Consider the following 14,135-nt stretch of genomic DNA (forward strand, 5'->3'; position numbering starts at 1 on the left):
GTCACGGGCAAGGAGTGATTTTTTAAAATAAAGACACTTTATTTATAGATAATACAAAATAAACCACAGGACAAACTACTGTGCAGGGGGAGGGACAGCCCCCATAACGACCCCCTCCCCACCCCAGAATAACTTACATAAAAAATTTGAAAGGCCCAAGGAGCGGGGAGGGATGGGGCTGGAAGCACCTTTGTTGACGGGGTTCGGGGCCTGCAGTCCTTGGCCACCCTGTTCCAAAGCCAGGTGGACTTTGGCTTATTCCCTTCTGAGCCTGGCAAAGAGGGGACACACTGCAAGGGCAGTTGGTGGCCGTTGCAGAGGCTCCCTGGCCAAGGACCTGACTTCTGACTCTGAAAGGTTGGAGTAAGTAGGTGGGTAAGTGGCTTTGGGGGCGGGCGTGGGGTTGGCGTTATTGCAGTGCTCCAGCCAGCTTCCTCCTGGCTCTGGACATGTGTCTGCATGGGGTTCCGGGCAGCAGCCGTGCCGAGGCAGGGGTCTGGGGTCCTCAAAGCGATGATGTTGTTGAGTCCACCACCTCACGGCCATTGCAAACTGTGGGGACAAACTGGGAGCCAGACCCTAGGAAAAGGAAGCCGGAAGTTGGGATACAACCCCAAGGCCCTGCATGGAGGGCGGGAAGCAAGGGTGACAGGGCTGCAGAAGGAGGTCCCCAAGCCCTGCCTCTCCTGTCCAGCCTCATCTAGGGGCACTGTCCCCAGGCAAGGAATCTCAGCAACCCAGGCAGCGGCCCCCATGCGGAGGAGCAGGTGGGGAGGCGCAGAGGTGGGGAAGAGCTTCGGGCGGACACTAACCTTGGCCGAGGCTGGAGCTGGCCCTGGTGGTGGCGCTACTGAAGCGGCTGGTGGGTGCACGGTGGCTCACCACGTTCTTCTGCGGCTGGAAGAGGATGATGTGCAGCTTGGGCGCGAAGAGGCAGCCGAGCACCACCGAGCCGCTGAGGCTGACGGACACGCACATGGTGGTGGTCTGCACCTGCAGGGGGAGGTCACGAGTGAGCCTGGCCCACAGGCCTGGGCCTGACCCAGGAACCCCTGCCCAGGATGTGGGGTAGGGTGTAGGGGGGACAGTAAGCATCCAACACTGGGCCTTGGTCCATTCGCCAAGCCCCAAGGGGTTTCTAGGAAGCTTGGGCACAGTGCCAGCATCAGCCCCAGTGGAGCGTCTTCCCAGGGAGACCGAAGTTCCAGCTGTGGGGGTGAACATGCAGGGGAGCTTGTCCATGTGGGGTGTGTGTGCAGGTGTGTGTGTGTTTGTGTACAGGCATGCAGGTATGGAGTGCACGTGTGTAGGTGCATGTATACGAGGTGTGACAATTAAGTTCGAGAACTTGTAACGATGTTGCTAACCTTTTTTGATATCAGAGGGATTATTCATTATGAATTTGCACCAACTGGACAAACAGTTCACCAAGTTTACTATTTGGAAGTGCTGAAAAGGCTGCGTGAAAAAGTTAGATGACCTGAACTTCTCACCAACAATTCATGGCTCTTGCATCACGACAATGCACCAGCTCACATGGCACTGTCTGTGAGGGAGTTTTTAGCCAGTAAACACATAACTCTATTGGAACACCCTCCCTACTCACTTGATCTGGCCCCCAATGACTTCTTTCTTTACCCAAAGACAAAGGAAATATTGAAAGGAAGACATTCTGATGACATTCAGGACATCAAGGGTAATACGGTGACAGCTCTGATGGCCATTCCAGAAAGAGTTCCAAAATTACTTTGAAGGGTGGACTAGGCACTGTCATCAGTGCATAGCTTCCCAAGGGGAGTACTTCAAAGGTGACTGTAGTGATATTCAGCCATGAGGTATGGAGCACTTTTTCTAGGATGAGTTCGTGAACTTAATTGTCCGACTGTGTATCGTGTGTGTGTGTGTGTGTGTGTGTGTGTGTGTGTGTGTGTGTGTAGGGGGCTGAGTGTGCAGGCACGTGTGTGCAAGTATGGGATGCATACGTAGGTGGGACAATGTGGGTGTGTGCCAGGTGTACCAATGTGTGCACATGTGAGTGTAGGAATACATGTATGTGTGTCTGCATGCATATGTGTACAGGCATGTGTGTTTGTGCATGCATGTGTATGTGTTGCAGACACATGTGTGGGTACTGTGGGTATGTCCCAGGTGAGTCCTTAGCTGCCTGTGATTGGCATGCAAATGCAAATCATATGCAAATGCAGGCTAAGTCAGAGCATTCCCTCCCCAGCTCTGGCCTCCGCCACCCAGGCAGGTGGCCCAGCAGGTGCAAGAGCAGCCAAGCCCAGCCTCCCTGGCCCCCAGCACTGCCCACCATACCTCTGTCCTGGGGGAAAGGGCCTTTGCAGGGGCTCTTGCCTTGATTTTCCTGTTCCTTTAATTGTTAAGATTGTCAGTTCAGACCCTGCTCTACACTCCCAAGCTGAGTGACCTTAGACTCTCTGAGTCTCCGTGTCTTCATCTGTAAAATGGGGAGAGCCACGGAGTTTACTCCAGAGTCCTGAGGATCCACCCAGATGCCCCTTTTATCGTTCAGAGGCCAGCTCAGCTGTCACCTCCTCAGAGAGGCCTTCCCTATCATCCCACCTGGAGCAGCCATTGCTCCTTGAAGCTGAGGAGACCCACTGCGACACTCAGTGTCAGCTGGAACTTAGCTTGGAAGCCACCGACTGGGGTCCTGTATTCACCTGCTTTACCCCTCTAGCCCTGTACCCCAGCTCTCCTCCCCCTTTGCTTCACCTTCTCTGCCTTCCGTGGTGTTATCTCTCAACCCCAGAGTTGCAGTCCCCCAGGGGGCACCGTGCCACACTGCATGGCTCCAAGGGACATCAGAGCATGGTACCTTCTGGAGCTGCATCGCTCTGTAGCCCTGCCATTCCCATTCCAGCTGTCTACCTTCACTTCCTCCTCTGTTTCCACCATTTCTGCCTTCCCTCCTCAGTGCACACCCTCTGCTCCAGTCACCCGCCCCCATGTACTTAAACCTGCCTGTCCTGCAGAACCCAGTTCCAGGCTCCTCTTCCAAGAAGCCCTTCCTGGTTCTCTACACACACACCACCACAAACACACCCTCTCATCTCTACACCCACTGGGGCCTTTTGTCAACCTAAACCAGTCTAGCATTTCCTGACTTGGCTCTTTAGTCAATCCCCTGGTCACCCACTAGCCCAGGAACTCCTGGAACAGAGATGAGGTCTCCCTTTCTACAGCCAACCTCGCAGTGGGACAGGACAGAGCCTCTGCTCATTTGGACATAGCTTGCACCCCCATCCCCTCCCAAACTAAGGGATGACATCTGAATCCTGACGTCTCTTCTCAGCTCCCTGTAACTCCTCCCCCTCCCAGTCGATTTCCCCAGGCCCCACTCAGCCTTCCCACCTTTCTCTGCGGTCCAGTCCCAGCTGGGCCGCCACAGCTGTGTACCCCAGGGTGAGCATTAACCTGTTGGAGCCTCCGAGTTATCAGAAGATTGAATGAGGTACCAGGAAACAGAAGGCCCGTGTCGTCCTCCCCCCACCCAGACTCTGTGATGGGCAGCTCACCCGGTAGTCGCTGGAGGTGACGTAGAAGATGGGCAGGAAGGCCAGCCAGATGATGCACGTGGTGTACATGGTGAAGCCAATGAACTTGGCCTCGTTGAAGTTTTCAGGGCACTTGCGGGTCTTGAAGGCGTAGAGCGTGCAGAGCGCGATGAGAAGCACGTTGTAAGCCAGCGAGCCCAGCATGCTCGCGTCACCGTGGTTGCAGCGCAATGTCACCACCTCCCGCCGCTCAGGAGCGGTCTCCTTGCCTGTGCCCGGCGCCTCCACCACCAGCCAGGTTACCACGATGAGCAGCTGGCCGGAGATCAGCGCCAGGCAGATGGCCACCTGCGAGGCGGGACTGATGAAGCGCGGCCGCTGGGCTCCCTCCCGGGCCCCCCCGAAGATGCGTGCGATGCGGTTGGTCTTGGTGAGCAGAGCCGAGTAGCAGACGGAGAAGGCGGTGCCCAGACCGAGGCGCCGTAAGGTGCACACCACCGTGGATGGCTTGGCAATGAAAACGAAGGTCATGCAGTAGCAGAGGAAGACGCCTCCCAGCAGGATGTAGCAGAGCTCCCGGCCTGAGGCCTTGACCACTGGCGTGGCGTTGTGCTGCACGAAGACGCCCAGCACGAAGAGGGTGGCCAGGGCGCCCAGGCACGCGATGGTGACGGGGCCCACGGCCCAGGCGTCGCCCCAGCGGATGTACTCCTGGGGCAGCTCAAAGCAGCCCGTCAGGCTGGCGTTGGGCCAGTAGCCCAGGCCGCAGTCGGCGCAGGTGAATTCATCCAGCCGGTACTCGTAGGGTTGGCAGGGGATGCAGAGCCAGCAGCAGACCTCGCCCGGCTGCACACTCTTCACCTCATTTTGGAGGCAGGGCTCACTGCAGCGAGAGGCGGGCAGGGGGCCGGCTGAGGCTGAGGCCCACGGGATGAGGCTGGTGTCCAGGCTCAGGCCTTCTGCCCAGTAGCCCACCTTCTGGTAACGATAGCGCCCACTGCCTGCCCGTAGGTAGGTGAAGATGTTGTAGCGACCAATGCCGTCACCATAGCGGTCGAAGCGGACCTCGCTGTGGGTGTCAGCCGGGCGGAAGGGGGCTAAGGGGCGGACGGAAGGAAGAGAGGCTTAGATTGGAGGGCCGTCCTGACGTGACCTCAACCCTCTCCCTAACATGGACCCCAAAACCCAGAGCTGAGCCCTCTCCTCGTCCTTCTGGTCCTCACCCCCACACTAAAGCTGGCCTTACCCCCAGCCATTTTGCTAAATGAGAAGCTACAATAAACCCCGACCCTAACCCCCAAAGCCTAGGCATCTCCCCAAACCTAAAGCCACACTCACCTCCAACCATGAATCCCCCACACCCCGCCTTAGACTTAGTCTCCAATACCTTCCAACCCAGACCCTAGACCCCAACTGTATCACAACACACACCACGTCCTGTGCCCCAAACTTCACAAGGAGACCCCCAAAGCCAGACTCAGCCTTAGGTCCAGTCCTAGATCCACAGAATCCTATCAATGACAATGCCAGCGCCATCCCAGTGCCAGCTGAATGCCAATCTCAGCAGTCAACTGAAATCACCGAGGGTCACAGAACATGCCTGGCAGGCAGCTCCCAGATCACTTCTACTTCCCACCCCCCAGCTCGTGTAAACCCCCTGTCTTCCTGCCAGGCTCAGGAGCAGCACCCCTGTCGTCCCGGGTCCCAGTGAGAAATCAGGGTTCAAGCTAGCAGATGACGTACGTAAGGCCCGTGGTGAATGGTGCAGCCTGGAGATACATACGGGCCCCCACAGCCGCTACTCTTGCCTCCAGCGTTGAAGTCCTCAAACTCCAGCTCGAGCCCCACCATAAATCCCACCAAGCCTGAGCGCTGAGCTTAGCCCTGCTCCAGCGCCAGCCCACCAGACCTGATTCTCCCAGAACTCGGAATATCAATCTTGTCGGATGACGATTCATCTTGACCTTGGGCCAGCGCTCCAAGCTTTGTCATGCCTGGCACCCTCTCCCACTGTTCCCACAGATCCTTCCTGAAGCACAGTGATAACTCTGAGGCATTCGTTTGCCTTAAAACTGGAACTTTTATTTTAAATTATATTAAAATAACTTTTGGGTTGAAGAGACTGTGGCCACCTTGAGTGAAAAATCAAGATTAGGAATAGAAATTTTCCCGGAAAATAGTCATCCTGCTGCTCCCTCTCACCAGCCTTGTCCTGCCTCTCACTGGTGTCTCGCTGCCTGAGAAGGGGCTGGAGGTCTCGTGGTCCCTCGCCCTGTATGTTAAACAGGCAGGAGAGAGAGGGCAATGCCCACGCAGGACGCAGAGACCCTCAAAGTGCAGGACCAGGCCAGACGCCTATTCTCTGGAAGGGTCTCAGCAGGTGGCACCTTAGTCCTGGCTTCAGCTGGAGTCCCTTGTGCCCTAGTCATCCCTGTCCTGCTTGTGACACCATCCCCTGCAGTGAGTCCCCGATTTGCTGTAGGCTATGTTTTTGTAGCCACGTAATGGAACCTGACAACCTGCTCCCTTCCACCGTCTGACGGCCAGCAGCCTGGTGGACACTGGCCAGCACCATTACCATCGAACTTGACGTTGAGCACGAAGTCCTTGTAGAGGCGGCGCCCATTGACAGGCCGCATGGCGTCACAGAGGCGGGTGGTGTTGGGGCAGAGGGCGCGCTGCATGTTGTGCAGGGCATGGGCCATGGCGTACACGGCGTTGACCACGAACATGATCTTGGACTCCTGCTCGAAGGGCACAGCCCGCAGCGAGTGGGCTGCGCAGTCTCGCTGCCGGAAGCTGCAGCGGAACCTCTGCTCCCAGAACTCACGGAACCAGGGGTTCCGGCTGTTGTTCCAGGGGTCCAGGCTCCGGAAGTAGGAGGCAAAGTCGCTGATGGGGTAGGAGGCCAGCTCGATGGTGATGGCGCCCTCAGCAGCCCCCTCGCTTCCTGCCACCACGCTCTCCAGGGCCCCCCAGCCATCGCTGGCCACCCAGGTGAAGCTGGCGTTGAGGCGCTGGGTGGCAGCCAGGAGCTCGCGGGCGTCCTCGGACCGGGTGAACAGGACGGCCACGCGGGCACTGGGCTTCTGCAGCAGGGCACGCACCACGCCCTCGAAAGCGGCTCGGTTCATGGCGCGGCCCACCTTTTCTGAGGTGGCCACACAGATGTTGCGGGCGCGGGCCTCCAGCTCAAAGGCTTCGATGCCTGTCTCGCCGTAGTCACCCTCAGATGCCACAGTGGACACATAGGTCCAGTTGAAGAAGCGGAGAATCTCGGCCATGGCCTTGGCTTGGAAGAAGTCGGGGGGCACTGTGCGAGCAAAGTAGTCATAACGGGACTTGTCACTCAGCTTGGCACTGGTGGACGCATAGCTTATCTGTGGGATCTGAAATAGCCGCAGGAGGTTGGCCACCTGGGGGGGGGGAGGGCAAAGGTCAGAGACACAGCTTTGGGACCTTGAGATCAAGTGTCCAGGTGGTCAGCCCTGAGGTTCCCCTCACCCCAAAGACCTCAATCCTGTTTTGATGTGTCTTCCCCCTGGGGACAGGGAGTTTTCCACCCCTTCTCAAGGGCTGGGAGAGAGAAGACCCAGGGCCGAGGCACAGAGTCCTGAGCCACGCCTGAACCTTTCTGCAGTCCTGCTGCAGACACGTGGCAGCAGCAAAAGTGGGGACCCAAGGGAAAAAGCCCAGCTTGTGGGTTGGAGAGAGGTTGGTGCTTGGCTGCACAGGGAAGAGAGAAGCACCAGATGGCATCTGGGATGCTCAGGGCTCTCTCCACCTGTTTGGGGCAGGTAACCCTTCCCCAAAGTCAATCCTGATGGGATGACGCAGAAAGAAGGACAAGGGACCCTGTTAGGAAGACCCAGGTCTGAGGGCCCCCATGGCCGTGGCAGCCCAAGGGTTGGTCTCCAGTGGATGCCTGAGCCTGCCATAAACAGGGCTTCCGGCTTACCACTGACTGCCTGGCAGCCCAACCCCCACCCTCAAGTCGCTGGGACCTGCCCCTAGGAGTGAGGTGCAGCCACGGACCCGGTGGGATGGTGGGAAGGTGAGAGCAGGCAAAGCTCAGGTTCTGCAGGTGGGAGCTCGGTGCTGTATTTGCAACTGGGGCACTTCCTCTGACAGTCTCAGTGCCCTCTCCTCCCATACTTTCTACCTCTGTGCCCCTGGGCAAGTCAGCAGACCTCCCTGGGCCTCAGTTTCTCATTCCTGCCTTCATAAAAACGACGGTGCATGTGAGGCCACAGTGCCTGGCAAACGGAAGAGGATGGGGGTTTGCGGAAGAGAAGGGGCAGGAACGAGCAGGACTCACTCATCAGTAGGCAGGTGCTGCCTAAGGATGAAGGGCGGGGCCTTGTTTTGACCCAGACAAGGGAAAAGCAGACTGATACTGAGGTGCGGGCCCTGCTGCAGGAGGCAGGCTACTTGGGGTGGGAGGGAGGTAACTGGACTCCTGGAGATGAATGCACGGTGCCCTGAAGAGAACTAGGGAGAGGGCCATGCTGGGAAAGCACCCCAGAGGCTCCTGAAGACATCAGCAGGTGAGAGGCTGCTCCCCCATCGCAGCCCCCAGCCAGGGTTGCAATGTAAATGCTGCCACAGCCACACCTGTCTAAGCTGCTACTGGCTGTCTCCAGCAGCTGGGGCTGGCAGGACCAGTAATTCATTCATTGCAGTAGGAGGATGAGCAGGCTTCCACCATCCCACGCCAGAAGCTGCCTACGTTGTTCAGACTTCTGCTTAATTTCTCCTGGAGAAGTGTTCGCAGTCAGGGGTCCTGGCCCTGCCTCTGACAGCAGTGCCCTGAGCCAGCCTCCTAAAAGGAGCTGAGGCCCCAGCCAAGGCCCTCCTTGCAACCCCAAACCCTGACCCAGTTAGAGCCTCATCTTCCAGCAGCCTATGCTGGGCACCAAGCAAGTAAGGGTCCGGGCAAGAGATGGGACCCAATCAGGAAGGGGGAGGACCCCACCTGGGCTAAAGCAGCCAGGTGTGCCCAGAGACACCAGGTGGGCCGGTACCCTCTCCTGACCCTGTGGGAGAGCTGGCTCCCTCACCTTCCCACCCTTCAAATCATGCACCCCTGGAGACCTTAGGCAACCCTCCTCCCACCTCCTTCTGTGTCCCCCACTCCTTACTCTTCTCTGGGCTGCTTCTGGCTTCTACTACCCCTTTCCCATCCACAGAGAGATGATCTGAGACCCGGAAGCCCTTGGTTGAGAGCCCTAGGTTCCCGTGTCCACTTTGCGAGGGCCTTGACTTACGGCCTGCCTCTCTCCACGTCTCGGTTTTCTTATCTATAAAATGGGTTAATAATAATAGCAGCTAATATGGATGATTCCCTTAAGACTTACCAGGCCCTGGATACCTGCTTTGCATGCATTATCTCATTAAATTTGCACAACTCTAAGAGTGACAAGTGTTACGAGTCCCATTTTATGAGGGGGAAACTGAAGCACAGAAGAGAGAAGTAATGGTCAGAATCACACAGTAAGTGGGCGAGGCAGGATTCAAACCTGGAGTTCTGACTCAAGAAGCCTGATTAAGCTTCTCAGATGTGTGTGTGTGTGTGTGTGTGTGTGTGTGTGTGTGTGTGTGTGTGTTGGAAGTGGGATGTTTGACCTATACAATCTCTAAAAATCGACCCCCATGATATGACAGGGGCACCTCCTTAGTCTTCTGTAAAAAGCTACTCACAGGAAGCTTCTAGTTCCTCTTCCAGTGCATGGCAGCCCAGAACCCCTGCTCCGTGGAAACCTGGGCCCCCGCCTCAGGCCTCCCGCTCCAGCCCCCATCTGAACAGCCCCCACGTACTTGGATGGAGACGTCGCTGTAGGAGCCGCCAATGACACCAGTGATGGCAGTGGGAGCATCACCGTGGGTGGCATAAGAGCCGTCGGGGCAGATGTGGCGCGAGCCGTCGGCACCTCGGCTGAGCGAGGCACGCACGAAGTCAAGTGCCTGCTCCAGGGCATGTGTGTCCTTGGAGCAGCTGTCCAGTATGTGTGCACCCAGGCGCACACCCGGCAGCAAGTGTGGGTCACGGTTGATACGGTCCAGCGCAAACAGCATGGCCTCCAGGCGCTGGATGCCGCGATGCTCATTGACGGGACCGCACTCCTCTGCTAGGCTGCCTTTCTGGTGTACTGGGAACAGCCCACCCAGCACAAGGTCCCCCTCTAGGGTCAGCACCTTCTTGGCCGGGCCCTCAGCACCGGCGCCCCACAGCAGCAGCAGTGCCAGGAGCCCAAGCAGTGATCCCATGGCCCCAAAGGGGATGGATGGGTCCAGCAGACCTGAGACTCCAGAGGTTGAGGGTAGAAGCAGCAAAGGCAAAGAGAGGAGATAGCAGGGAGCAGGAAAGGACAGACAGGAAGAGAGATGAGAAGTGGCCCAGCTCCTGCAGAGAGAGACAGACAGACAGATAGGGAGAAGTGCAACTTGAGGGCAGCTGCTCGTTCTGACTCTGCCTCCCCCAAGCCCCTCTCCCAGGAGCCAGCGAGAGGTGGTGTGACTAACTAGGCTGAGAAACTCCTGTGTCTCAGCCCTGCCCTGATCTGGGTCTGGAGATGAGCCCTGCGCCCATCCCAAACTCAGCGGAGGGTGGGAGACAAAAGTAAACAGGAACCCCCAGCCAACACCGATTCTGCTGTGAACTGAAGAGTGTCCAAGACCCTGCACAAATCTCCCAGGACCCCAAGGTCAACACCTTTGCAGCAGAGACCAGGTCAGAGTTACAAACTTGGGGTCCAGTGCCTATCCAGAGCCTTGGAGTTCCTGAAAGGGGACATTGCTGGCTGAGAACCCACCAGGAAAGAGGGAAGAAAAGTAACAGGGAGTTAGTCTCTAACTCCTAGGGAGACTGGAGCCCCGGTGAGCACCCAAGTGTCCCAGCCTCAGGTTCTTAAAAAGCCATCTCCAGAGCCCCCTGACTAAGGAAGTAATAGAGACTCTAGGCCCTGGGAGTTAGACAGCAAAGTGGAGAGGCTGGCTCCAGGGGGAGACACCGGAGTGGCCACAGGCCTTAAGTCAACAAGAAAAGTAGATGTGAGTATATGTGTGTGGCCAGGGTGGGGGGCGGTTCATCTGGTCCCAAACTCAAAACAGTGCTCAAGGTGAGACTTTGAACACCTTAGCTCTCTACGGAATGCTGTCTGAGACTTTGCCTTCGTTTTCTCTCAGAACCAAGCAGAAAAAGTCCTCATCTCCAGCCTCAGGGCCCTGTTTCCTGGTCCTGGCGCTCAGAGACCCTTCCCTCCGTCTTCCACTCTGCACCCCAGTACTTGGGCCCCAGTTGCCCTCCCGGACGCCTACTCCACACAGGCTCTCACAATCATGCAGGCTTGGGAAGCTAGGAGAGGGGAACTGAGCCTGAAGAAGGGCAGCAACTAATTCAAGGACCCCATTTCCTGGGTACTACAGAGGCTGAGGCTCTTCACTTTGCCCCCTCAGCTCTCCAAGGTTAAACTGCTGGTGTCAGGGCAGGGGTCTGGGACCCCGTGGGTAAGCCCAGAAGCAGCAGCTCCACCAGGCAAACAGAGAGAGAGAGAGAGAGAGAGAGAGAGAGAGAGAGAGAGAGAGAGAGAGAGAGAGAGGCTTGAAGACCAACACAGATGGGGACAGGGACCCGATGGGGGCTGAGGCCCAAAGCAGTCAAGACCAGGAGCCTCTCAGGGGTGGCCGGACCCCTGCCTGAGGAGGGCAGAACCTGGAGGGGAGGCAGCACCTCGGAGGCGGGCAGCCCAGGCACCTGGTCCACAAAACCCAGGCCGGCAATGATCCAGCCAGAGAGGCTGAGACAAAGACAGAGGCACAGACAGAAAGACGGACCAAAAGGACGGAAGGGCAGGAGAACGAAAGAACACGATGCAGGGCGTGCTTTTTCTGGGGTAGAAAGGCGGGACGCCTGGGGCTGTCTTCCCGTTTCCCGGAGCTCCTGGCCAGCGCTGTCTGGATGCCCTGGCCCCTCATGGCCCGGGCACCCCAGAACTCGAGGGCCCACGGGACTTCGGGACGTGGGGGTCAGAATCTGATAAGGCTGGCGGCGGCCGCGGCACTACGGGCTTACCCTACCTGGCGCGCCCAGCTCTGGCGCGGAGAGAAACGGAAAGGAGCCGGGGCCGCGGGGTTCCAGCTCCCGCTCGCTCGCTCGCTGGTTCCGCGGCTCTGCGCTCTCCGCCAGCCCGCTGGACCCGCCGCTTTCAATCGCGGCCCGCCCCGCCCCCGGCCCGGCCCGCCCCTGGCCCCTCCTCCGTTCCTCCCCACTCCCGATCTTCGCTCCCAACCGAGCCTCCGAGCCTCCGCCTCCCTCCAGACTCGTCCATGCTCCTTGCCCTGTGCCTCCGGCTCTGGTTCTTCACGGGGCCCCCAGGCCCGGAGCTGTCCGCCGCGTGGTGCTGAATCCTCGGGCGCTCCCACTGTGCGCTGGAGCGGGTGCCTCACGGTGCCATCCCCGCCTGGGTCAGACGACGTCCTCAGACGACGTCCTGGAGAGCAGCAGGCACGGGCACGGGGCACGGGGCACGGGGCTGGGAAGGTCACTGAGCCCTGGGAGGTGGGCACAGTGTTCGGGGCTGGCCCTAGGGTTATGGGGTGCCACTGGGGGATAGGTAAGGGGGCATGTGGGAGGTGGGTGAAGCACTTAGACAGCCATTCCCTCCACTCCTGGACTTCAGCTTAGTCCACATGCCAGGTCCAGGGCGGCGCCATGTGTCCTCCACCCCATGTGAGAGAGCTGGGGCCTGAGTCACTAGGAGGAAGAGATGGAGGGGGGATCAGGGGAGGATGGGGCCTCTTCTTCCTCCCTGATGACCTTTAAAGCTGCTGCCTTCTGCCCCCTATACCCACCCACCTAGCCCTGACCACCCCCCACTAATCCCTACCTTCATGTGCAAAGGGTATTATGTCAAAGGGCAACCTGGGCTGGGCAAGGGGTCAGTGTGAGGGACATGGGCTGATGCTATCCGTGGGCTAGAGAAGAGGCTCCTGACACTGACTGCTGTGTAGGAGGCAGCAGGAGCTGGAACTGGAGCCAAGGAGGACAGCTCGCAGAACATACTCTGGACTCCTCTTCCCTCCTGCAACAGAATGGGGAAGGACGCCCCTGGGCAGGGGTGGTGGAGACACTGCGGCACCACTGTGCTGAAGCATTAGGGGAAGGGGCCTGTGCTATCCACCCCCTATACCCCTCCACACACACTAACAAGCACTAAGGAGCACAGCATCCCCACATGTCCCCTGGTGCTGCCCTGTCTCCCACAGGTGTCAGTGGAGGCCAGGCTAGCTCAGCCACATGCTAATGAGCACAAGCCAAGGCCGGGCCCCTCCAGCACACACACCTACATGTGTGCTTGGCAGTTGGCGGGGGCGGGGGGGCGGGGGGGGTGTCAGCAGGGAAGGACAAGCTTTCTCCCTGGACATAGAAACCCGATGCCCCACTGCTCTGGAAAGAGCAAAGCTGTGAGAGACAAACACGTCAAACCCAAACAAACCATCTAATGGGAGGCGATGTGGCAGCGGGATAGGGTTTGGAGCTGTCAGACGGGCTGGAGAAACAGACAGGCTGTCTTCCAGCGCGGGCTGCTCTCACCCTCTCTGGCTGACTCAGACTGATTGCTCCAGGGGCAGGTGAGTGATGGGCCAGGCCCCTGGAACAGGGGCTGACAGCAGTAGGGTGCCAAGGTAAGAGGGGCCACCTCGCAATCCCAGCCCACTCACCAAGGCAGCCCCACAAAAGTCACAGCGCTTTCAACAGCGCCAGCCCCGGAGGCCCTTTACACGGCCCACAGCAGGGGGCTGCAGTGCCACCAGAGCACGCAGACGGTGTTCCACACCCAGTCACACAGCCACAGCCTTACACACAGAGCTGCACATGGGGACACAGCCATACACAGAGCAGTACACCTGAACACAAAACCGCAACACAGCTGTTCACGCAGACACAGCCCTAATATGCAGCATTACATGCGGACACGCACGCAGCTGTACACATGGACACACGGTCACAAACATGTCTACACATACATAGCTGTACTCGTGGACACACAACTGCAGACCTACAGCTTCACCTGTAGATACAATAATGGAACTACACATGAACATAAACCACAACACACACAGCTGTACACAGACACACAGCCACACACAGATACAATGTACAGACAAAGCCCCCACAGTGACATTCCTAGCCAGGCAGCCTCAGACCCCCAGAACACAAAGCACAGTGACACATGCACATGGCCACCCACACAAACAGCCATCCCATCCTGATGCCCACATGGGCACAGCCTCAGGCGGGACCCCCGCCAGCAGATCTACCCGTGGTTCCACACAGAACCAAAGGCGTGTGTATGCACGTGGGTCCAGAAACTGGTGGGCAGAGCAGGGATGCCCTTACCGGCCGGCAGGGACGAGCAGAGCACACACTAGGGCCACAGACACAAGCACCCCTTGGAGGTGGGCAGACGCAGGCTGTGGGCTCCCCACTCCTGAGCCCTGGAGGGCAGCCCACGCTCAGCTCCAGCCCCCTTGCCCTGCTCTCCAGCAGCCTGGGGGAGCCTTTGGGCCACAGAGCAGGGAGTGGAGGGCCTCTAAGACCCCTTCCTCGCCCAC

At 58.4% G+C, this 14,135-nt stretch overlaps 1 protein-coding gene across 4 annotated transcripts; it reads right to left on the bottom strand.

Moving 5' to 3' along the window:
* Window positions 1–15: 15 nt before the first annotated feature.
* Window positions 16–11,754, bottom strand: GRM2 (glutamate metabotropic receptor 2). 4 transcript variants are annotated; one of them, XM_019753260.3, is made up of 6 exons: window positions 11,598–11,754; window positions 9,339–9,924; window positions 6,100–6,937; window positions 3,543–4,618; window positions 813–993; window positions 16–579 (listed from the first exon to the last, which is right to left on the bottom strand). In XM_019753260.3, exons 2-6 carry the CDS (start codon window positions 9,786–9,788, stop codon window positions 506–508), a joined length of 2,619 nt encoding a protein of 872 aa, XP_019608819.2. In that variant the 5' UTR covers window positions 9,789–9,924; window positions 11,598–11,754; the 3' UTR covers window positions 16–505. The 4 variants fall into 4 exon arrangements, with proteins under 4 accessions (XP_019608819.2, XP_019608821.2, XP_019608820.2 ...); XM_019753262.3 differs by lacking the exon at window positions 9,339–9,924 and having other exon boundaries at window positions 11,598–11,730; XM_019753261.3 differs by lacking the exon at window positions 11,598–11,754 and having other exon boundaries at window positions 9,339–11,589.
* Window positions 11,755–14,135: the final 2,381 nt, after the last annotated feature.

Source organism: Rhinolophus sinicus, chromosome 5 (genome assembly GCF_057876585.1).
Source record: "Rhinolophus sinicus isolate RSI-liver-muscle chromosome 5, RSI-T2T, whole genome shotgun sequence".
NCBI classification, from domain to species: domain Eukaryota; kingdom Metazoa; phylum Chordata; class Mammalia; order Chiroptera; family Rhinolophidae; genus Rhinolophus; species Rhinolophus sinicus.